Below are 24,622 nucleotides of genomic sequence, written 5' to 3'. Positions count from 1 at the left end.
TTTTAGCCTAACAAACTATTTGTACTGAAGCTTCCTGCTTGTTGGCAAATGTCACTAAGCTGATATAAAATTAAAATCAAACACACTCCCTGATTATTCTTATTTTATCTTAATTCTGTAGGCTCAAAACATTTTTTCAGATTTTTGTCTAGTTTTTCATTTTTCTTTAAGTGAACCAAAGTAATTCTTCACACCTCTTTTTGAGTTTATTTTTAGTTTAATATAAAACCACAAACCTATTGTAAAGAAACATTTTCTTTGAAGAACCTGGAGTTCAAATTATTTCTTCTGTCTGGACTGACAGGTTTCCTTTATCGCTCACATGTGTGCGCGACCAATTTGCTGATGTAAGAATATAAAGCAGATGTGTGTGTGTGTGTGTGGGGGGGGGGGGGGCATTAAATCACCAACTTTTCCAAAGTTTGGGTTCACATTTTTACTGAGTCAACACATTTCACCAGCAAATGACAGAGGAAGAAACACAGATGAGGGAAAAACAAAACCTTAAAATCACAAAAATTGTAAAAGCTTCCTGTCTCTGAAAAACGATTGGAGTCAAAAATCTGTGTTGTACCAAAAGTCGGTGGGAACGCAAAGACGACTGAGCAAGACCCTCCACTTGCTCCTGCCTTTCTTTGGCTTAATCAAAAGAAGAGAGCCCCTCTTTCCTCTGGCTCCCCCTGGTGGTAATGTACGGGTGGTGCACGATTGCGGATCACGTGGATACATTCATGACTGAGGCAGGGGACAGTGCACACGGCTAAACACACACTGTAGCAGCAACAGACAGCAGAGATAAAGGGACGACAGAGTTGAGCAAATGCAGGAAGAAAAGAGCGCTTCCTGTCAGAATCATCACGTTTTTTTCACTCTTTGTGATTTTGAGGCTCTGTGAGCGTTTCAAACAAACAGCAAGATCTGATAACCTGGATTATCTTCAGTTCTTCTCATGACCCCCCCTCCCCCCAAGACAGTCTGTTTGTCACTGCCTATGTTTGGAACGCGCAATCATTGACGCTCGGCCCGGCCAGTGCTTCGTCTCATCGTGAGCACATGGAGAAGAGAGTGATCCTCGCTTCTCATCAACATCAAGTTCCTCTGTGCTTTTACAGCAGCCTTTCACTTCTCAGTGTCCTCTCAGAGTCTGTGGCTGGCAGTGGGGAGCTAATAACCCTTTGACCTCTGACCCCGGACCTTAGCAGAGGTCAGAGACGTAGTCAAAATCCTTAAAGTAATCTTGCTCCCTACGGGAGAGGGCTCGGCGCTCGCGGGGCGGCGTGAGGGTGGGAGGCTCGTTGGTGAACTCCTCGTCGAAGTTGCTGACGTCTTCTTTCCCCCCGATGTTGGGAACGAACGGGGGCGGGACTTTTCTCTGCAGGAGCGCCTCCCAGTCCATTACCTGAATGGGATTTAGGTTTAGGTAGCTGTCAGTCAACGTTCACACTGTCTCGCCAAGGAAAAAAAACACACTAAAGAAAAAACGCTCACCCTGAAAAAAGGCTGCTTTTTGACCTCTTCGGCATCCTTTTCTCCAGAACCGAGACGTCTTTCGGGATTTCTTCTCAACAGCTAGAAAAAACCAAAAATGTCACTTATGAGCACAAAAAAACGTGAAGACGTATCAAAAACTTCCTAAAAATCAAACAGAAATACACAAAAGCCCAAAATAATTTTAAAAAAGAATCGTCAGTCTGACCCGTCTCATGACGCCAATGGCCTCAGTGGTGAGGAAGCGCGGGTAGCGGACTTCATCGTTCACTATGCTGTCAAAAACCTCCTCTTCATCATCACCTGGGAAAGGAGACTGAAACAAACATTATACTTTACACGTCTGTAAAATCTGATTAGGTTAGCAAACACATAACATCAACCAGGAACAACTAATGATTGTAAATAATTTTTTATCTTTATGTTATTTCATCCAACATTTTGAATTCAGGAAAAAAAGGCTTCAAAATGTGACTTTTTTGATGGTTTGACTGAGTGAAATATCCCATTAATGCATGCAGTTGTCTGGTCTGTTTAAATAAATGTCTCCACTATGAGAATGACCCAGTGTGATAAAACGGTAAGTACTCAGCTATCAGGGAAACAGCTGCTTTTGTGACACTGGCTATAAGTAAAGAGACAGCGTCTGTGAGAAGTCTCGTGAACAGGTTTTAGTCTTGGAGGTCCTGCCGACTGTTACTGCCTGTATTATGTTACAGCTCAGCTGATGGTAGAAGTGGAGGGACGAAGAGGACACGGATGAGACTGAAATATGAGGTAAGTTTATGATATAAGGCTTAATTTAATTATTCTAAAAAATACAAAGTTTTATTCCACTATATTCTGTATCATGCTCATCATGTATTACAGTGGTATTACACTGTAACTTGGTTTAACGTTTAACCAACCACACACTCACTATATTTATGGACAAAATGCTGACTGTAAGTAATTTGATTACATGTAAAATTTTCATAGAATATTGATACACGAGTAGAATAAAAATGTTACATTTAATGGAATCAGGTCAAATGAAATTTACATGATGGGTGTAAATTAAATTTATGCCACGCATTTTGCTTTAATGATTCATTATTAAGATAAATAAACATTAGAGTTTAAAAAGTCTGGTAATTCTTTGTTTTTTACATTCATCAGGTCCCAACCAGCCATGGAAGAGTTCAGATCTCAGGAGGTTAAGTTGCTTGAAGACTTTTCACCTCTCATCCGAGAAGCTTCTTCAGTTCTAGGGTCAAATGGTGGAGAGTCCCAGATTTAAGTCCTATGGGAGTGTCCCCCCGAGAGGGACAAAGGACCCTGTAATGACCCTCTACCTAATCCCACGAGCCCAGGTGTGAAAACAGGTGTAGGTCACAATCAGCCAAGGTTTCGGGTGAACTCATTGGGAAACCTAGCCCCACCCTATCATGTGATTACCTGAGGTCAGAAGGCCCAGGACGTTGTACAACATTTTTCTAATGTATAATAATACATCTTAAGCGGCTTATGCCATATCATCATCATATCATATATCATCCTTATTTAAGTAAGACAATAACCAGACCATGTTACAGCACTAAAGAGTTTGAATGCCTAATCACCCACTGACTACCTCTGCTGCACGATGACATAAAAGGTCTTGATGCATGCTCAATCATCCAGGTAAGTAAATCTCCAAAAGTTGATTCTGTTCAAGAGACTGAGACTGAAGAAGTCACTTGGATGAGTGATGAAACGTTTCTCCCACTGAAAACGCTACGTCCAGATGAACAGAATCAACTTTTGGAGATATGGGATATAAGTCCCACATCAAGCACGAAAGAGAAAATATTCTGCTTTCAAGCCTTAAGCTAACGGCTTCATCTGCTATCAAACGTTCTAAAGTGTTCTGAAACAGTAAACATGCCCCTGTCATGACTTTTTATGAAACCTAAAGATGGCATCTTCAGTGTTAGTGTTCCATTTTTTGTCATTTTATTTGACATCCAGGCAGGAGATCAGAAACTCGGAGAAAGATGGATATTCATGACATTTACACAACCTTTTCCCCACTCCTGTCATGCTCAGTGGGAAGCTCAGAAGCTGCTGCGTTCCAGGTAGTAAGTCATGTAACTCTGGGAATCGGGGATCATCTGATCCTCTGCATCTGAGCTTGGGTCATCGCTACATGGATCATATCTGCTATCTGACCTGATGTACCCTTTCTACCCTGACAACAATCACGTGGGTGAGAGCAACATCAGGAGAAAATGGCCATCGTGTGAATGTGGTGACTGACTAGTTCTCACCTCTCCCACCAGCATCTCATAGATGAGCACCCCGAGGCCCCACCAGTCGACTGCCCTGGTGTACGATGTGTCTGTGAGCACCTCTGGGGCCAAAAACTCAGGAGTCCCACAGAATGTGCTGGTCCTGTCTCCATAACCCATGCCTCAGAAAAGAAAGAAACAAAGGGTGACCAACGTGTGAGGGTTGAGTCGGATTGAACCAAACAGAAGGAAACAGAGGGTCAGTGTGATCAACATACGATGAACACTCACCTTCTTTACAAAGCCCAAAGTCAGCTATTTTAACATAACCCTCAGTGTCCAGCAGCAGGTTGTCCAGTTTAAGATCCCTAAAGGAAGAAAAGGAATCAGATTTATGTCGACTACTTCAAAGAGAAAGGAAACGTGTTGCGCGTGGAATGCAAAGACGGAGGCGATACAAACACTCACCGATACACAATCTTGTGGTCATGAAGGAACTGCAGACCCAAGACCACACAGGCAGAGTAGAACCTGTTGTACAGACGACAGAAAGAAAGACACACAGAAGAAAAGTGTGAAGCATGACTTCGGTCCCATTCCTCCAGGTGTATAAAGTCAAGCACTGAGCCATTCATGAAAGAATGAGTCACGCTAAAGAGCTCGCTGAATTCGAGCTTCGGTTTGTGAGATTTCTTCCCGCCTACATATCCCACAATTAACCGTGTTATTGTAGAGTGGAAGCATTTAAGACCAGCAGAAGCTCAGCAACAAAGGAGCGTACTACGCAAAGTCACAGACGCTCTGCTGACTCAAAAACTGCTTCAAACCTCTGTACACTTTAACATCAGCAGGAAAACTGTGTGCCAGGAGCTTCATGGCACGGGTTTCCATGGAGGAGCAGCTCCTGTAGATACGATGTGTAGGTGAACCTATACCTTAGTATACATGCATGACAAAGCAGAACTCACACAGCACGTTGCTCAGAAAAGACGTCTGCATGTATGTGCATCATGAGGTCTCCTCCTGCCGTGTACTCCATGACAAAACACACATGTTCTGGCGTCTGGAAGCATGCAAACAGGTTGACCAGGAAGGGGTGGTGGGAGCCGTTGACGATCTCAAAGATCCGCTTCTCACACATCAGACTGGAGACGGACAGACAGAGGAAAGGGGGAGGGACGGGGAAGGAGGGGGGGTGCACATGAGACAATCATTGTGTATTTATGAGGTGAATGAGCTCTTGTCGTGCAGCAGAGATGTGGTTAAGGTGGTAAAGCACAGCTACCTCTCCACTTCATCACGCGCGACGATGTCTCCTTTCTTCAGGGCTTTGATGGCGTACTGGCTGCCGGTTTTTTTGTACTCCGATAGCAGCACCTGAAGAGTCCAACAAAAGCTTTCGTTAATCACTTCAGAGTTGTTGTTGAGTAACTCTCTGCTAATGGAAATGAACTGGAAAAAATTAACAGAAGGCAGGTATAATTCGGTAATTTTGTCTTTGTGATCAAAAAGCATATCTAATAAAGCACTCAGTACTCTCCCTCCTACCCAACCTGCCTCAGCCTGAAACCTAGAGCCTTTTTCTTTTCAATAAATCTAAACTTGGAGCAACACTGCATTTATCTGGGAGGTATTTTTGCAGTAGGAGTGAGTATTTAGGGAAGTATGGTGGTGAAACATAAACATAAACAGATTTCACTAACAATTCTTATGGGTAGTTATTTATTTACTAGTTTACACTCTCCCTGACTCTGCTCAGATTAGCAGGTCGTTTTGTTTGTGGCTCCAAACACCTGTTGCCACGAAGGAAGTTACAAAGTGCCCTCTGGTGGACAAATAATGCAAAGTCAACACTCGTTAAACGATTAAAGGGTGCTTCCCTCGTCTCTTCTATCATTTTTAAATGTTCATTTATCTGCTGTTATAAATGAAAACGTTCTCAGCTATTTACATCAACAGATCTTAGTTATTATAGATATATATAGCTTAGATCAGCAGATATACTGGCTAAGATTAGTAGGTATAATCTCCCACTCACAAATCGGTTGGATTCTGTGAAAAATCCTTGAATTCAAAGCGCTCTTTTCTCTGTGATCCTAAGGTAAATGTGTTTCCTCATAGAGAAAAACTGAAGTGTGGCAGGATGTACGTTGTAGATTGCTAGCACTGATTTCCAATCAGTCAGCTCTGCTACCAAAGTATGATGGAAAGAACAAAACTATCCGGTGTGCACGTTGCATCAATCAAACACCTATTTCACACGCCCTCTTGAATGAGGCCCACAGAGCTAAAACAGGCTGAAATGCTTCATGGATCTGCATGGAGCTTGTGTTTATCTGAGACGCTGCTAATATTAAAATACTTATTTACACAACAGATGTTTATTTTATCATTTTGCAAATGAAACACAGTACCTTCCCGAAGTGGCCCCTGCCGAGAACAGCGATCAGCTTGAAGTCCTGCAGGGAAACAGGTCCTCTGCTGGGTCTGCGAGAGGGAAATTACTATTATACAGCAAATGCAATAAATGTCTTTCATAACGTTCAACAAAATCTGTTACATACACCAAAATCTCGCTTTTTTGTTCTGCGTTTTAGCGTCTAACACAGTAAAGCATGTCTCATTCTGGGGTGACATATGCAGTAATCCATATTAATGATGACTCAGCGTTAAAATCAGGTGTTAAAAAAAAGAGGTTACAAAATATGGCCATATTGTGTGAGGGGGTGTCTTCCTGGTGTCATGCTGTGCTGGCAATATTGCAAAAGACATGCTCAGGTGTGCGTTCAAGTGTGTGTGTGTGTGTGCGTGTGTGTGTGTGTGTGTGCGTGTGTGTGTGTAAGACAGAGAGAGATAAGGATCTTTGTCTATTTCCGCACCTGCTTAAAGAGTTGTGGGACCGTGATCTGATTGGCGTCTCCTGAACAGGGACTTCTGGTATGGACGGAGGCTCAATGACCGGCGTCTGTTCCTGTGATAACAGGGGAGGGGAAATGTGAAACACCAGCATACTGAATGACAAGAGAGTACACAGAGGGGAGATAATACCAACAAGGGAATACAGCAAAAAGAGGGCAAAATGATGGCGAACATCTGTAGAAGCAGACAATCAGTCAGTGATGCTCATCGAGCCTGATGGTCGGATTCCCCTGTTGCCCGACAGCCTCGCTCCTCCCCTCTCCCCTGTCCTCCTCGCTCCCCTCTCACTGCTAATTAGTTGTCTAAAAAACATCAGAGTAATTAATCTCATAATACTTCAACCCCGCTGAACACACCATCTGCCACGGGCCCCTCTCCGCCTCTGGCTCTCTCTCTGCTTGTCTAAATCTGTCTGTCTGCCTCCCTGCCCTCTTATATTTAAAGTCACACTAGCTCTGCTGGCATACAGTGTACTGACAAGCCATGTTGCACAAAGTGTATAATATGGATCATTACATTTAGAATGCAAGGAATGAAATCACCAAATAAAAGCTTATATTTGAAAAGATGATATTTTGTCTCCTTGTTTAGTTCCTGTAATAATGTAATATTACTTAAAGGGAACATGGTGCTTTATAATGTAAAGTAAAGACCCTACAATAAGACAGAGAAAACTCCAACAATCAGACGACCCCCTATGAGCGAGCACTTGGCAACAGTGGGAAGGAAAAACTCCCTTTTAACAGGAAGAACAGGAAGGGTGTTCCCATGATGCATTGAGTATTTCTTCTTCAGTCACCTTTCTCACTCACTATGTGTTAATAGACCTCTCTGTGCTGAATCATACTTCTTATTAACCTCTGTCTCTCTTCCACAGCATGTCTTCTATCCTGTCTTCCTTCTCTCTCCCCAACCGGTCGCAGCAGATGGCCCCGCCCCTTCCTGAGCCTGGTTCTGCTGGAGGTTTCTTCCTGTTAAAAGGGAGTTTTTCCTTCCCACTGTCGCCAAAGTGCTTGCTCATAGGGGGTCATATGATTATTGGGTTTTTCTCTGTATGTATTATTGTAGGGTCTAGCCTACAAGATAAAGCGCCTCGAGGCGACTGATGTTGTGATTTAGCGCTGTATAAATAAAATAAAAAATTTTTCACATGCTAAAATATCAGAAAAAGGTCTGGTAGCTCATTGCCCACACAGTCTTGTATTTTTCATAATGTCCTTTTTTTTCAATAGTAGAAAATTTCTACAGTACATACAGCACATACTGGAAAAACAGGAAAGTTTTTGCCATGTAATTGTTTATCTACTCCTTATTTACTTTGGTATAGCATGAATGGTCGTGGAGGACATATTAATCAATAGAAAAAGCTGCAAACTTATAAAAATATAGTTAAAAGTTCAAAATCTATGCACTTTACTTTTTCCAATTCTCCAATTCCAGTGGGCCAGATTGGAATCTTTGCCGGTCCAATTCTGCCCCCCTGGGCCTTATGTTTGACATTAGCCTATTCACTTATGTAATGCAATTATAAATAAATTAAATGTTTTAATGTTGCTGGATTTAAACCAGAATAAATTGTGTATTTTTGATAATCGTCATAATCTTTAAAGCAGTTCCTGAAAATTCTTTTCCTTTTTTTCTTACTAAACTGCATTGTGTTCAATAACAACTGTTTCCCTTTTATAAGTAAGTGAAAATGAAATAAGTTTAATTTTCAGGCTCAGTTGGTTCTTTGCTTCGCTGCTACAGCTCCTCTATTTTCCACCTCTCTATTCTTCACTCCCACACTATCACCCTCTGCAGACTGTGTTCTTCACACTGGGAAAATCACACAGATTTGGACTTGATCAAATTAAAGCTCCCCTCCATCCAATTATGTCTCATTAAAGCTGTCTCCCTGAGATTTCAGTTCTCCATTTGGCTAATTATTCATTCTTTCTGTTTCTGTCTCCGCTCAGGCCCCTGCTAGGCCGGTCTTAGATTTCACTGCAGCCCACAGGAAGGCAGCCTGTATGACAGGGAGCACTGTTTTCAAGACAGAGGCTGCAGGTAGGAAAACAGGGAAATGGTAACGTGATAGTATAAAGATGCCCATCTTTCCCCCAGTGGAATCTCTGCATCTCACTCACCACGGGAGGAGGTGAGTCCACTACATCTGTCTTGACTTCAGGTTTGACCAGATGGTCAGTTTCCAGGTTTAGCTTCTCCACTGAGATTTCCCTGCAGAGTGCACAAAATAAAGAACAAAGGAAGAAAAAAACATCAAACTTTGTGGAGGCACAAATAAAAGCATTACCGTATTTTCCGCACTATAAAGCGCACTTAAAATCTTTTAATTTTAACAAAAATCGATAGTGCGCCTTATAATCCGAAAAATACGGTATTTAGTTACTGGTAAAAAATGAAGATGAATACACCGCCAACAATAAACTCAACTTCAAGAATACCCCTCAGGTGTAACTCACACTGTCAAAATGATGCAATAATAACAATAATAATAATGACAATATAAAAATATAAATAATGGCAGACAAAGATCCACCACCCATTAGCAACTGATCCAAAGTGGTCAAATATTGATTCCTTTAATCAGCTGTACACTGATCAATGACCACGACTTAAAATAAACATATCCTAAATTAATAACTGAAATGCATTAAGGCATACCATATGCATTACACTTCACCTGTAGTTACATACCCTGCGCTGGTTGTGAGCGGGCTGCTTGTGAAACTGGGCGTGCTGCTTCCGCTGGGGATGACGTTTCTCAGCAGGCGGACCCAGGTAGCGATGTCCACGTTCATCTGACGGGCGCGCAGGAAAGCTTTACCTAAACGTACACATTGCCAAATGTGAAAAAGAAACTCTTCAGCTCAGCTGTCAAATGACGTGACTCTATTGCATGTGACTTTATCATGTGACTGTATTTCGTGTGACTTTTTTTTTCTTAATTTTTTACTGCTTTTAACTTGTACTTTTTGCCGTGATAAAAAAAAATTCCCGCGTGTGGGACTAATAAAGGTTTATCTTATCTTTAGAATGTGTGTCTCGTAAATTAACAGATGATATTATTTCAAATCCTGTGGTTTATAAACAAAACTTCACATGCAGCAGGCTTGAAGCGAGTAAAATATAGCAATCTTAATTTATAATAACTGATGTATGTATCATTCAGCAATTCACTTTATTTATACAGCACCAAATCACAACAACAACCACATGAGGTTGCTTTGTATTGTAAAGTAAAGACCCAACAATGATAAAGAGAAAACCCCAAGAATCAGTGGGAAGGAAAAACTCCCTTTTAACAGGAAGAAACTGAACCAGGCTCAGGCAGACTTTGCTGTGACCACATGGACACAAAGGTGCTAGAGTTGAATTGCTTACCTTGCAAACAGTGGCCGATACACTTTACCCACTAAGCTATACCAAATAATTTTTTAAGACACGCATTCCTTTTCCTTTTAACCTGACGGCATCTGAATGTGTGAATGTGCACCCCGCTCAGACAACATGCAGTAATAATCACTGTCAACATGGCAGAAGTGAAAAAGCGCGCAGGCACTGAGGGGAAATTACAGTTGTGCATTTGTCTCTCCAACATGCTGAGTTGTCAGCTTAGCTAACAATAACTTTTTAAACAGGGGAAAAACCCTGCCATGTGAGACACTCGCTTTAAGTCTATGCCTCCGACTAATCTGACAACATCCTCAAAGTTTTCCTCTTTGTGTTCAAAAAGGCTTTTGAACTAAAAAAAAACATTCAGAGAGAGCAAAACAGACAGTTTGAAGTTTTTGTTGGAGGTACATACAGACCTTTCCAAAACCTCCTCTCATGCTCATGTCAAGTTTTGAAGCATAAAATCTTCGCCACTGCTCACCAGTGCTGGCAATAATCCCAGTTAACACTAATAGGAGCTGCTTCAAGAAGCTCTTTGTTGTGCATTTATTACAAATCTGCAGCATCAGATGACAGAAACCTCTCATTAGCTTCTCCAAAGTGAGATGGCTGCACACATTTGCACGCGACGCAGAAAAACATTACTAATTACCAAAAATTAATAATCCCCGACATGCTGTCAGTGTCTAACAGCAAATGACACCAAGATCTTTACTTCACAAAGAGCTCTAAGCTTTTTTATTTTGCCAAGACAATTATGGATGTATTCCTATAACCTCTCTAATTATTAAGGCAGCTACCAAAAAACAGCTGCAGTTAAGAAAACTCTGACCTCATGCATTATGCATCACTTGGTGTACTTTCCATCAGTGTGTTCTGAGTACATCTGAATGAAGCCGTGAGGAGCAATCATGCAAAGAGGATCCGTGTCTGAATGACGGATCGCAGTCACAGACTGATGAAGCCAGCGGTGGTGACTGAAAAGGGCTCAATGCACACACGCGTCTCCTTCTTTTGGAGAATTCAAGTCTCCTTTTCCACAAGTAGATGGCGCTGCAGAGCACGCAGCACGTGCACATGGTTTTACACAGCTCTAAAAATTGATCCACTTCTCAAAAAAACATGTGAAACAAGAAAAGCAGCGAGCTGGGAAAAAGATTTTAAAGTCCAAACGTGGATATAAAAAGGTTGTGTGTGAACACTGGAGCATACCGTGCTGCTTAGAAAAGACTTTCTTCTGCCTCTGGAGTCTTCGGCCTCTCTCTATGACTGGATTGAAGAAGGTCACCTGAAACATGCACAGTTACACGTTACAACTCTAGTCTGCGCCTGAGGTTAAAAACACGGCAACTGTGTTTTTTAGGTACTTTTGCATTTTAGTGTTTGCAGGCAAATATGAATGATGAGACTAAAAGGGAGCTGTCATGTTCACGCATGTGTCTGCCCAGTACCTCAGCCAGCAGCAGCCCCTGTGGCTCCAGTTCCAGCTGGACTTGGTGTCTTTGGTTGTCCAGGAAATCCTCCAGCTTCAGGTACTTCAGAGCACACAGGGAGCGATAATCCCTCCAGTACACAGCGATCTCCATCTCCCTGGACTAATCACAAAACACGAACATTTGATCGCTTCGATACATTAAAAAAACCAAGTCTGCAGTTTTGCTTCGGGAAAACCGTTAGAAACAGGATCTAAGCTCATGCTTGGTTATCGCTATAGGAACGACCTTGGCAGCTCAGTGATAGTGTAAACATTTAACAGGCAGTTTCTTGATCGTGGTGGTTGTGTCAGGTTGTCAATGCAGAGCAACACAGTCTTCTTCACTATCTTTCTAACGCCCCTCTGCTCACCAGATTTGCCTTTCTGTGACTTGGACAACTCCCCCCTCCCCACCAGAGTGTAAATCTGGTTGAATGATCATAATTTTGACACACTGGAAGAGAACCAGTGGGCATCACAGAGGCACAAGGACGAAGAGGGCAAGACTTCCAGGGAGAGATTTATATATAGCAGCTGTGCTGGAAATCGTCCAGAGTTGCGCTAGAAGATGATACTGAAGGGGAAATGTGTGAATTTAAACCAGGTATGGCATTTGGAAACAAATCCCAGTGAAAAAAACAAAACAAAATCTCTGCTCTATTTTAAAATGAAGGTATTTTTCTGGGTAACAACCCATCAAATGCACTGTAGCATGTGTAAAAGCCCATGAAAAGCACTGCTTGACAGCTTAGGCTTGAATCACAGTATTTCTGTGACAGTGTAACAGATTGAGAGTGTGCTTTGTCGTACTCTTTCCAGCTCTAAAGTGAAGGTCTGGTCCCAGGCCTGCTCTCCAACTGTTCTCCAAGCTGTCTGACCCACCACTGTGTTCTCCAGCTTCAGCACGGCGCTCACTTCCGCTGTTAAAGATACACAAACGCTAAGTAAAAATGCCGACTGCCAACCGGCTTATAATTTTATTAAATTATAAGCCTTAAGCGTCAATTTGTTTTAGTTACTACAGTCATCTAGAGTTTAATTTATTGGGAAAAAAAGACCAGGAACACTTACACGAGAGGTCCTCGTTCTTACTGGGGATCTTGAGGCTCATGCTGCTGGTGCTCCGGCTGTACAGGCCGCTCAGTTTGAATGAGGAGCGTCCATCTGGTGTGGAGTAAGAAGGCAGAACGACAGGGGTCGCTCTATTTCTCCCTGGGACGACCTCCAGCAGTCCCACACAGCCCAGAAGACGAACCTGAAGACTGCCTAGAAAGAAAAGGCAAAGAGGAATTAACCTTTAACCTTAACGTTTTTCAATAATAAACTATGACTGAATATGCTGAAAGCTGTTTTATTCTCCTATTTATCCTGTCTACCTGTAAGGGGTGATGGTTTGATCAGGGTGCTGTACTGGTTATGGACATATGGGGTGCTGTGGCGGGAGCTGAAAGCTGAGGAGGAGGCCAGCACTAGCTCCTCTTTGATGAGGCAGGCTTTGGGATGATCCTCGGGCAGCTCCAGCAGTCTTTGTTCCAGAGAGCATCGGAGCAGGTCCAGACGCTGGGACGAGCCGCTCAAACCACACTGAGCCTGTGGAGCGCAGAAAGAACACAAAGCTGTGAGACTGGAGACAGAGTCCAGATTTTTTTAACATACTGTCCTGTGCTAAAGTCTTTCTTGTAAATGATGAAAGTCATGTCCTAAAAAACAGGAAAAATCCAGCAAAGACCTGAACCAGGACCTGAGAGATTAACAGGTCTGTGGGTCAAATGGGCTTTCGGCTGAACCGTCAACTGTTCACTGAAGCCTTAAAAGAAATGGTTTCAGTGGATGCTTCAATAAACTGCTGCATCCATTTCCTATTTTTCTTGCAAAATGAGAGAAGGCTAAAGACTTCTGCATGGAACTGTAAATGTTTAAAGGAAAAAAGTCAGAATTAGAAAATGTAACCAAAAGGGAAAGTATCCATCTCCCTTTGAAATGAATACTCTGGATTATGTGGATGTGTTCGCACCAATAAAGGTACAGTTTTTTGCTTCTGCCTTTTCCGAAGAAACACTGACGCTTTAAGGATTGGTTCAGTATTTAGGAACAAATATTATGACTCTCACTTTGTTTTAGAGAGATACGTGACTGATACCACCACAACGGTACAGCTAGTAATTGGTTAGCATTGTTTAACTAACATCTGTGACTGGAAATTTTGAGAAGCAGCTAGCCTGGATCTGTTTAACTGTAACAACATTCAGCACAGAACTCAGTATTTTCTATTACATCTACCCAAAGGAGAGACCCTGTTTTCAGGGTTTAAAACAGATGATACTGCCAGGACAGTAGATCTCTGACCCAGAAAAGGGTCAACCATCTCCTCTCTTACCTCAGCAATGGCCTTCTTATCTTGGACCTTTCCCGCACCCAGCAGCCGCATCATGTTCTTGGCTCCCTCAGCCATGGCGTGCTCCACACGGTAGTGATGCCACAGCTCCTCCACACGCAGCTCCGCCCCACACAGGTCCGGCTTACCTGAGCCAAGGTGTGAACAACACACAACATGAACAAAGGGCACAAATGACTAAATATGACACAGAAACAGAAAGTTTAACGAGGCTTTTTTCCAACACTGCACTGGATCCTTTGTTTCCATTTGCTCATAAATGTAACCTTAAACACTGTGAGAGTTCCACATAAACCAAAATTTGCAGGAGAAATCTAATTAAAGACATAAAACAAACAAAAGATGTTTTACACTTGGTCACCCCATGCTAAAACCTCTGTGGTGGGGTTTTAAAGAACAGGCTGTTGATCCTCATCAAGCTGGAGACGGTTACAGAACCATACGTCACGAATTTGATCCTCACCAGTCAGATAAGCTGTGTAAGAATGAAGGCCACTTAAAGAGCACTGTAACTCTCCACAATCTGCAAACCGGTCAGTTAGCAATGATTAGCTAATTAGCCAGGAGTGTTAAGGCCTGCATAGCTTCCATGAGGCTAAAAGACATTTGTCACGTTTATGAGGCCACCATCAGGAATCATCACCATCACTGAACACGAACAGTGTGCATTGCAGGTCTGCAAGCACAAAGCACTACTCTCATTAAGGAACCATGCTAGCCTGCTTGAATGAAGGCTAAATGATCTTTAGATCATTTCATCTGCAGATCATTTAGATGAAAGCTGTTTAAACAATGCTGTGTGGATGAATGAGAGCAAAATGGATTTCTCGGCCACGCAGTAAGACAACAATCTCCAAACGCACAAGTTGCTCTACTCAAGTTTGTTTAAAGTCCTGACCTTAAACCCAAAAAACTACTGTGGAAATATCTGAGGTGAAAGGCTCACGAGATTGCAGATACCCCCCCCACAGACACGTAACATTTGGTAATTTTGTCTCATGTGTCAAAGCAGTACAGAAAATTTTTCCAAGAGAAAAGTTCTGTCGTATCGTAGTACTCATTTGACATTGTGTTTTTGTCTGCCTCATTTAAATCAAACATGCAGCCTCTTTTATCTCTGGTCGAGGTCGCTGCCGACTTGTGGAGAAACATCTGACTCATATCTGGCGCCAGTAAACGCTCCACCGTGTCAGCTAGCTCGTCTGACACGCAGCGCTGGGTACGTTGTGCACAGGTCCTTGTGAGTGAGCGTGTAAAATAAACATTAAAGCTTAAATGCAAAGACTTCCACGGAGCTGAGAGGAACTGGAAAGTTGGGTAATACCCTCAAGAGTGACTGCATTTATGCACCAACAGTCATGTGATCCCTGTTAACATAAAAATGGCGAACTTGGCAGTTTTAAAAAAAGCTGAAGAAGCGACACGTTGGAAAAAAAGTGGCACAGACTACTCCTCCCAATCGAGGTGTGTGTCTTTATGTCAGCGAGCTTGGTGTCCTTTCTAGCGTCGCTGCTGATCTGAGCTTTGTTTTATCCTGCCTGCTTATTCTCTTTCATCTCTTCCTCCTTCCTTCCCAGCGCTTGGCTCTGTTGTCATCTCTGACTCAGTCCTTTCAGGCTCACTCCCTTCCTGGCTCCCCGCATCTGCTCGGCCTGCTCTCTAACCTCTGTTAAATGAGCCATGGCTTTTAGTTGTTGGGCAACATCAAGGGGATGCAGGAACATCAATAAGACTCTAACCTGAGAGAGTGAGGGGGCTGTAATGGACACTGCGCTTGTGTGTGTGTGTTTCTGACTGGAAGACTATACGCTGTGAAGTTCTGAACCAAGAATTGATCCGCCCGCATCATAAAATATGCAGTGTTTATAAGCTGAAAGACTGACAGGTGGAGTAAAGGAGGAACTGAAAGATGAGACAAAAGCACGATAGGTACTTTGGTTGTCCTCAGACTGCTCCGTTGCCTGCATGGCCTTTCGGATCTGCATGCGGATGATGTCGATCTTTGTCTTGCTGTCCTGCAGCATCTGCTGAGCTGTCTGGAGAAGCTTCTTGTCCTGAAAAGCGACAAGAGATCATGTCACAGGTTGAACACTGGAAGGTGCAGGTGACAGTAAACATAGTGAGTAAGACTTTTGGCTGGTGGTTGTCATAGTTAAGTTACCTTGGTACCGCCACTGGAATATATTGGAATCATGTTCTCTGCTCCCTGTTTGACTTTCAGCTCAATGTTCAGCTGCCGCTCCAAAGCAGCTATGCGGTGCTGATTGGTGGACGTCTGGTTGACGGGTCCTGGAGACTTATTTGAATCTGCTAACAGAAAGAGAGTCGGGTCAGGAGGTCAGGTTGCTTCTGATGCTGTCTTTCAAACATCACTTTTGTCAAATGGTCGAACATGAAGCTAAAAAACTGTGTGCAGGTTTTCTTTTGTTTGTTTCTTTTTTACTTGTTTTACTCCATAAAAGGCCAACATACAAGACATTTATAAGTTTTTACATATTTCCTGCCTAAGGAGGCATCAGGTTTCAGTTTAAGTTTCAGTTACAAGTGAGTAAAGTTTATATATAAAGACACTTTCAGATCGGTATTTTCCATCCATCCATCTTCTTCCACTTATCCGGGGCCGGGTCGCAGGGACAGCAGCCTAAGCAGAGAAGCCCAGACCTTCCTCTCCCAGCCAACTCCAAGGTGTTCCCAGGCCAGCAGAGAGATATAATCCCTCCAGCGTGTCCTGGGTCTCCCCCGGGGCCTCCTCCGGGTGGGACATGCCCGGAACACCTCACCCAGGAGGCGCCCAGGAGGCATCCTTGTCAGATGCCTGAACCACCTCAACTGGCTCCTTCCGATCGGTGTTTTATGAAGCATAAATCTAGTAGCAGGAATCACCTAAAGCTAACGGATTTTTTTTAAAATTCCTGACTTTTTTAGAAAAAAAAACTAAAGCTGAGAGTTCCTTATAGCTGAAACGGTGCATTATTCAAGCTTATGTTATCATCACATCATAACTACAGTTCTGGAGATGAATTAAGGTGTTGTTTTCACTTCTTAGTTTCGTTTCACAACTATTGTATAATTGTTAGGCACCATGTGGAAATATGAGTTTAGAAAGGTGCTGATCTGATAAAACAGGAATGGAATCCCTGGTGCCAAACAATTTACCTGCTAAACATTAGCCCTGATATTGTGAGCATGTTGGTATTAACATCTCAGTGTTATCTAAAAGGAGGAAACACAAAAAGGCCTCCAGCAGCACAGGCAACATGTGATGTATGCTCTAAATCAGACACAGTAAAGCACCGTACCTTTGTTTTCTTCATGGCCTTTGACCACAATGTGAGCATCCAGCTCTTGGAGCTGAGCCTGGAGTGACTCAAGCTTCCGCTTGGAGCTGCGGAGCTGTGAGTCCACCTGCTGGGCATTCCTCTTGTCGGTAGTGGCCCTGCGCAGATTCTCTGCACCCTCCTTGATCTTCAGCTCCTTGCGGATCTCTCTGCGGATCTTCTCGCGGTGCTCATCCAGCCGCTGCTGCACACTGGAGTCTGAAAAGTCTGAGTTTTGGTCCAGACCGAGCTGCTGGAGCACTGACAGCCTGTCTGTGTCACTCTGAAAAAGGAAAAAAAAGGAGACGGTTGTTATTGTTAAAGAACCTAAAGAGAAGGCAAAGGTGATTTCCCACAAGAACATGAAAAAAAGGTTCTATATTTAGGCTGCTGTGTATGAGAAGGATTATTCAGTTTGACCTAAGAAACTAACTTGCAGGGTGACATTTCCAGCTGAGAGCAAAGCTGAGGTTATGACAGTAAAAGCTGGAAACAGTCACCCTGCACATATTTGACAAAGTGAAGCACTGCAGGATAAAAGGAGAGGAAAACTGTACGTCTGTGAGAGTATCGTCAACATTTGAGACCTGCCAAGCTGACGTGGTGAAGCAGCATCAAAGCAGAGGCAGCACTTAAGAGTGTAAAGAGCTGAGTGCTCACATCAGCTCTCCTGCTGATCAACACTAACCAGATTACAGAAGATTAGAACAGCAACAATGCAAACTAAAATCAATCAGGGTCTCCTTCTGGACAGGTCACTAGTAAGCAAACATAATAGTAAGCATACATGAGATGCAATATTTAGTAGAGAAAAAAACATAGAATATCACAAGAGTTTAATTTGAGCTTATTTCCAGCATCATATTTTTTTTCTTGGACACTAATAAAACAGTTTTACATGATTAACAGTTCATAATCATCCTTATTTTTCTTATACTGGGCCTTGGTGCAGCCCAGCAGTTCGTCCCATGTCAGAAACAAGCTGTTTTAGCGCCTTTTTCAGCAAGCCAACTTTCTTCTGATTGGCTGTGTGTCTCAAACAGAAGGTCTGAACAAAAGGTGGACGGACTGTGTTGATCAGAAGTGAATACATTTAGATGTAAAAGAAAGGAGGAAGGTGTTACATCAGGGGTGTCCAACTCCAGGCCTCGAGGGCCGGTGTCCTGCAGGTTTTAGATCTCACCCTGGGTCAACACACCTGAATCAAATGATTCGTTCATTACCAGGCCTCTGGAGAACTTCAAGACATGTTGAGGAGGCAGTTTAGTCATTTAAATCAGCTGTGTTGGATCAAGGACACATCTAAAACCTGCAGGACACCGGCACTTGAGGATTGGAGTTGGACACCCCTGTGTTACATGTTACATTAGCAGCTAACGCTAGCAAGCTTGGTTACCAAACTGCATCCCTAGATTGTGTGTGAGCAAAATACAGTCAGATACCTGCTAATATTAACTAGGAATAGTACAAAGTAACACAGTTTTACTCACAAAATCAAACGAAAAACTTCTTCGATGGACTGTACAATTAACAACGCAGGAAGTCAAACTGACGTTTTGCAGATATGTGATTGCTAGCCATCTGACATGAACTCTCATGCCATTCTGGATGTGCTACCATCATGACAGCAATGTAGGGTCATGTGATTAAGATCTAGAGACCAGTCAGTAACCATCTGGCAACCAGTCGTAAGGGAAAAATGAATATTCCGACGACCAGTTGCTGAGTGTTTGCTGGACCTTGATGGGAAATCCTTTGCTAAAGCCTCAATAAAACAGACATAGAGAGCGGTCAGTGGCCTCCTGACAACCACTGGTCACTAGGGAAAACTGTGTATCTCCAACCAGCTGTGGTTGCTTTCATCGGTAGCAGACTGCTGTGGTCACCCACAGTTTGAACACACTAACTTTTCTACAAACACACTAACTTTTCTACCAGCTATTCTCCAAGCAGTAGTGAAACTGTGAAAAGTGTGACACAAAACGGAAACGGAAAATGTTTGCTGGCTAAGTAAAAGATGCACCTTCCAGTACTGTCTGCACAATTGTTACTTAGAAGACAAATAGTCTCCATTTCTGGTTTGTGTCACAGTTTCTCAAGTAACTGTGTTTCTCTCAGTTTTTCTCAGCAAGTATTTGCAGTCATGTTGACAACTTCTATCCAAACTGCTGGCAGCCATGCCAATCTGATAGTGACCAAGGCAATCATAAGGATGCTTTTGGTGGAAGACCCTCTTTGTGACCCATTTCATCTAGTGATAACTAGCAGCCTCAAGGACACATTCACCAATCTGTTCAGAAATACACATTTTTACCACACAATATCATCTCCAGTACGGTAAGCAACTCTTGTGCATGATGTCACATCTCTAATATTTTTAACATAATTTTGTTAAAGCTGTTCCAAAAGGCACCAACAGCTATGGCTGACACTGAGTTATATTAAAAAACCCTGCAGACAGACAGGCACACAGCCCTAGCCCTCGCTAGCAGCTGAACACATGTAGCAGTAATAGATGTTCACAGCACAGAACAACACTCTATGAGGAGGTCAATAAAGCTAAAGCTTGTTTAAAACAACTTTTAAACGACCCAGAAATATTAAACAGTTATCATACACGTTTACCTGGCTGCCACAAATGTTCTCATTAGCTTTTTAACTCTTAGCAAATACCTGCTACCACGTTAGCCGCTAAGTTACGATTAACGTAGTGGCTAGTGGCTAAAATGAAAAGCTAGCTGAGAGCTAGGCAACAAATATTATCAGGCCTGCACATCTGTAATGTTAACAGACAGCCTTAATTTACAAAGGTGGCTGTAATGTATGAGTTACCAATAATAATAATAATTTGCAGCTAACTGGCTATAAAGATTAAAAAAAATTGTAGCGGGCATTTCCATTTCTTCCACCAAAGTAAATCTATAAAAATGCTTATTTCATTACTGAAGTTGGACATTTTAACACGGGAGTTTATTGGTATCGATTTGTTTTTCGAGACGGCCACTGGAGGAACTTATTATTTTAAATTTGGCCATGTTTAAAGTAGGCATCGTTCATTTAAAAAACATATAAACATGACAGAAAATAAGGGAAAGCATAATTAACCTGCTCTTTTAAATTATGTGCATGGATTAATTTAAAAGTTGTTAACAACAGCTGTATCAGTTGTTACAGGCTACACCTTCATCAACGCATCGTGTAACTCGTCTCCCAGTAAAGCTGACCCTCAAATGCCAGTAGATAGCTAACATGTGAAATGGCCAAAAGGAAAAAAAGAAAGCAGGCAGCTCACAGTTGCTGTATTTTGTCTGTTTTCTTATAGAAAGCAAAAATTAACTAATGATACTGCGCACTAAAACCAGCTTCACGTGCAATGACCACAAGGCCAAATGCAAATAAAAAATGTTGATAAAGAAGCAACAAGCTATGCTAGAGGCTGCCAGTTTGGGAAAGGCCTCACTGAGGATTGGCGGCTCCAAAGAAGACTTTGACCTCTGTGTTTAAACTGATTTAAGCCGGTTGATTTAGCTCATATTTCGAACTCAGTATGATGATGTTGCGGAACAGGCGACTGGAAGTTAACTGGAGACAGCGAGCGAGAGTCATTAGATGGGGAAGAACTTCTATGTGTACCGACGGCTGAGCGTGGAAGGTGGACAGAAGGAACCTGTGAATCCGTGGAGCTAAACCTTTATGGCAGCAGATGGGAATGGGCACTGATGCATCCACAGAGGCCCCGATGACCACGCAGTAGACTTTAAAAATAGGAGAAGTTGGCTGGAAAAAAGTTCAGAGATACTAACTGAACCCTCTTCTGCCAACATGAAGAAAGAGGAAAGTAAGCATTTATAGGCATACAACAGGAAGTGACGCGTTTTGTGGTGTGGCTCCGCTCCTGAACTTCAGATAATCTCCAGCGAACTCAAACTACAGCAAACGTCTTTGGCAATTTGGTCAAATTTGTCAATGCAACCATCATGAGGAGACATGGGAGATGTGTCAGTTGTGTTCTGCACATCTTTTATCTTACCCTTTATAAATGCAGCCCATAAAACCAAATAAAATCCGATGACACTAAAAATGAAACAAAACATTTTTAAACAGCAAAACCAAGATCAAGTAGGAAACTAAGTGAATTCTTTAAAAGCTGTTGTAACGTCAGAGGGCTCTCAGCTACACTGTGCTGGAGTTTAAAGACGAGCTGCTCAGGGCCTTTCCCTGCACTGTGCAGCCAGCTATCCAGCTTAGCGGATCTGATTACAGCCGCTTAGGTCTCCGTGTCCATCCAGCCACACACAGGCTACGGCTACAGCACTGTTCTCATTAGGCCATAATCCATCGGCAACACAATGCACTACAACCAAACCACATGGCACAGGCCGAGGGCTTGTGGGATTTTAACTGCAGATTTAATGCAATGTTACATCACTGCACAGCTCTGAAGCAATCAAACTGAGCGTGTCTCACAAACTTGTTGTTGAAAAAGGTCAACTATGTTATCTTGCTTGGTCTAGAAGAACAACAGACGCACTATTTTTATACACGTATATAGATGTAGGCATGTACGTATGCATGCATACGGCTGTATATTATTAACATCGCTGATGATGTGGCAGACCTGAACAGCATGAGCGCGCCAGCAGCGGCCATTCATGGCAGAAAAGAAAGCGGAGGCAGCGACACACCATGAACGGCAGGAAGGGAGAGTTTGCACTCTGACGTAGTCCTGCTCGACACAATACAACTTAATCCCTGGTGTTTTACAACAAAGAACCTCTGGAGTGAGGTATAAGACAAATCAGGCAGCAGGGTGAAATCACAACAGTGGACGGCAGTCGAAATTCACAAGTGATTCGCTGTGAGACAGTAGATGTTTTTACAGGAAATGAACGAGGAAACTGACAGAAAAGAGAAGGGCCACAGTAACGCAGGGAAAGAAAGCGGCGGTGTTGAGGCCTGCTCCGGCCACAGTGGCCTACCGAAGACTCTGGATCACCCTGATCAGGGCTATCAATCAACTGATCCCGTGGCAGGTCTTCCAATGCACAGTCCTCACTGGCCATCTTTGGCCTCCCTCCGGCTTTGCTCTTGGGCCACCTCCACACACACACACATACACACACCCAGCACTGACAGCAGCACCAATCAGACAACACAAAGTCCCACTCCTGCCTCCCCCAAATCCAGGATGTCCTTCCCGCCAGGAATCAAAAGCCAGGCTAAATCTGGAGCGAGTGAACAAGGTGGAGGAGAGGAAGAAAGAACGGCATAGACCGAGCCCCACCTCGCTGCTTCCTGTTCTGCTCTTTGCCAGATAGAGACTGAGGCGTCATGCACTCTGTACACACACACACACACACACACACACACACACACACACACACATTTAAGTGGTTTTGTAACTGAGAGAGCTCACAGTCACTCTGCTTCCTGCTACCGAGTCCCCATAGCTGAGAGACAGGCTGTTGTGATAGAGTCTACTACCAGATCAAGTTCTTGTGTATTTTTGGCATATTCGTGCATATGGAACTATGATACACACACAGATTTTGTGCATCCAGGTCAGAATTTCTGCATAGATAATAAGGCACTGTCAGAAAAAGTGTTGGATTAAGAAAATAAACCTCTAAGTGAGTAGGGATGTGTCAAAGGACAAGCTGATGGATCTGCATTCCCTGGCATAAAGACTGAAGCAAACAAACTCTTCTCACTTGAACACTAAGTCATGGATATCAAAAACCTGCACTCGGAGATTGCCTGCAAGTCTATTTGAAGATGGCACAAAAAATGCTGAGCAGTCACTTCCCATACACGAACAAGCAGTGATCGCACATCAGCAGCACTGACTGATCGCGGCTGTTCCTGAGGGCAATAGATGGTCTCACTGCTGCCTGACTTCTGTGCTCTTCCTGCCAGCGAGAGACAAGCAGGTCATGGGTTTATCTGACTCAGACGCTCAGCAGCGCAGTGGCACTGACCTTCCAAGCCCTCACTGTGCGGCAGATAGCCCTCTCTGGCCCCCGTGTATCCACCATCGCAACAACATGAGACATGAGAAGGAAACCAACAAGCACACACAGTGTGGCATTTAAAGAGGCACCAAAGCACATCCAGTTCTTCATATTCACTCATTTTACAGCAGGGGGAATAGGAAGTGAAATAAGATGAAGTTATGCCAACCTATGCAAAGCACAGGCAGTTAGAAATGTTCTGATAACAGATGTCCACACTGTGAAACATATCTGTGTGCGGGTAATAAAACATTTCCTTACCGGGCAGCTGTGACTCTCAGTGGCTGGTGTTTTGCGTGGACTGGTAGCTGGGGAGATAGCAGCCCCCATGCATCCATGCTGTCTCTCACCTCTACAGATATGGCTGAGATGTCATCATTAATTCGACAGCAATGAAAGTGGAAACTTCCAAACTGATCTCAAACTATCGTGAAGCCTGTCAACACAAAACTGTGTCTCATTGTGTCGGTGAAATCGCAGGGTGTGCAGCTGCTAAAAGTGTACTGACCACATTATCAGGAACTAAGATCATATCACTTCGCATACACATACAGCTCTTAAAGTTACAGTCAGTTCATCTGATTAGGATTCAAAATTAACACATAAAATAACTGTCAATCAACAGTGCCAACCCTCAGCCTCCAAGGAGATCCACATAATGTATCAGTTAGAAAATCCTAGGTGACTTTCTTCTTCAGCTATTGCATTCACAGGATTTTCTTGACCTCTGACCTTGAGGTCAAAGTCACTGAGATTCAAACTTGTCTGAGATTTTTAACAGATACATATGAATTTAAAAATCCTAGGTGGTGTCTTTCACAAGTTATCAAGTTAACAACATTTTCAGAAAACTTGACCTCTGACCTCTGAAGACTTTTCGGTGATTTTTCGGAGTGATTTGAAAACCCTACGACACCTTGTTTACGAGTTATCATGTTCAAAAAGCTGGATGTCAACACACGTCTTGGAGGGTCATGACAAAACCCCTTCAGCAATTCATGGCTGTGGAGTAAAAACTAACAATTTAAATCAATTCAATTCAGTTTTTTTTTACATAGCACCAAATCACAGCAGCAGTCGGCTCCAGTCACTTTATATCGTACAGTAGAGACCCTGCCCCCCCAGTTTTCTCTAAGTCGAAACTGACATTGCTTTTCAAATAACAGCTGAAGGAAAGAAGTTCACCAAAGCCGAGCTTTATTGTGTTAGCTGGCTCGGCAGAACCTAAAACCGGCATCATGACGGTGGTTATCAACTGTGCTTACATAAAGAGGAACCTTTCACTGATCATGTGACTCTTCTTCCACACAAAATCATCCCCATGAGCGACACCTGCGTCAATCAGAGACACTTATCAGATTATTATGATG

The 24,622-nt window shown here is 43.0% G+C and overlaps 1 protein-coding gene across 5 annotated transcripts in view; it reads right to left on the bottom strand.

Annotated features, from left to right (window-relative positions):
- Positions 1 to 411: 411 nt before the first annotated feature.
- The window catches only part of pkn1b (protein kinase N1b), a 40,449-nt gene continuing 16,238 nt past the window's right edge, over positions 412 to 24,622 (bottom strand). For 2 of the 5 annotated variants that reach the window (XM_005468505.4, XM_005468504.4), the window contains exons 3-23: positions 17,224 to 17,524; positions 16,086 to 16,234; positions 15,858 to 15,978; positions 13,907 to 14,052; positions 12,906 to 13,119; positions 12,601 to 12,795; positions 12,340 to 12,449; positions 11,507 to 11,650; positions 11,268 to 11,343; positions 9,357 to 9,486; positions 8,786 to 8,876; positions 6,617 to 6,708; positions 6,152 to 6,224; positions 5,023 to 5,114; positions 4,706 to 4,882; positions 4,206 to 4,268; positions 4,029 to 4,105; positions 3,777 to 3,919; positions 1,697 to 1,804; positions 1,489 to 1,569; positions 412 to 1,399 (exon numbers count right to left, since the gene is read on the bottom strand). In XM_005468505.4, coding sequence (XP_005468562.1) covers positions 1,196 to 1,399; positions 1,489 to 1,569; positions 1,697 to 1,804; positions 3,777 to 3,919; positions 4,029 to 4,105; positions 4,206 to 4,268; positions 4,706 to 4,882; positions 5,023 to 5,114; positions 6,152 to 6,224; positions 6,617 to 6,708; positions 8,786 to 8,876; positions 9,357 to 9,486; positions 11,268 to 11,343; positions 11,507 to 11,650; positions 12,340 to 12,449; positions 12,601 to 12,795; positions 12,906 to 13,119; positions 13,907 to 14,052; positions 15,858 to 15,978; positions 16,086 to 16,234; positions 17,224 to 17,524 — 2,787 coding nt within the window. In that variant the 3' untranslated portion in view covers positions 412 to 1,195. Of the gene's footprint in view, positions 1,400 to 1,488; positions 1,570 to 1,696; positions 1,805 to 3,776; positions 3,920 to 4,028; positions 4,106 to 4,205; positions 4,269 to 4,705; positions 4,883 to 5,022; positions 5,115 to 6,151; positions 6,225 to 6,616; positions 6,709 to 8,785; positions 8,877 to 9,356; positions 9,487 to 11,267; positions 11,344 to 11,506; positions 11,651 to 12,339; positions 12,450 to 12,600; positions 12,796 to 12,905; positions 13,120 to 13,906; positions 14,053 to 15,857; positions 15,979 to 16,085; positions 16,235 to 17,223; positions 17,525 to 22,220; positions 22,565 to 23,513; positions 23,713 to 24,622 lie in introns of those variants that run through there. The other 3 variants (XM_005468503.4, XM_005468501.4, XM_005468502.4) reach the window with 3 other exon arrangements.

Source organism: Oreochromis niloticus, linkage group LG4 (genome assembly GCF_001858045.2).
Source record: "Oreochromis niloticus isolate F11D_XX linkage group LG4, O_niloticus_UMD_NMBU, whole genome shotgun sequence".
NCBI lineage: Eukaryota > Metazoa > Chordata > Actinopteri > Cichliformes > Cichlidae > Oreochromis > Oreochromis niloticus.
The sequence above is the reverse complement of the archived record's forward strand: the minus strand, read 5'-3'. Positions and strand labels throughout refer to the sequence as shown.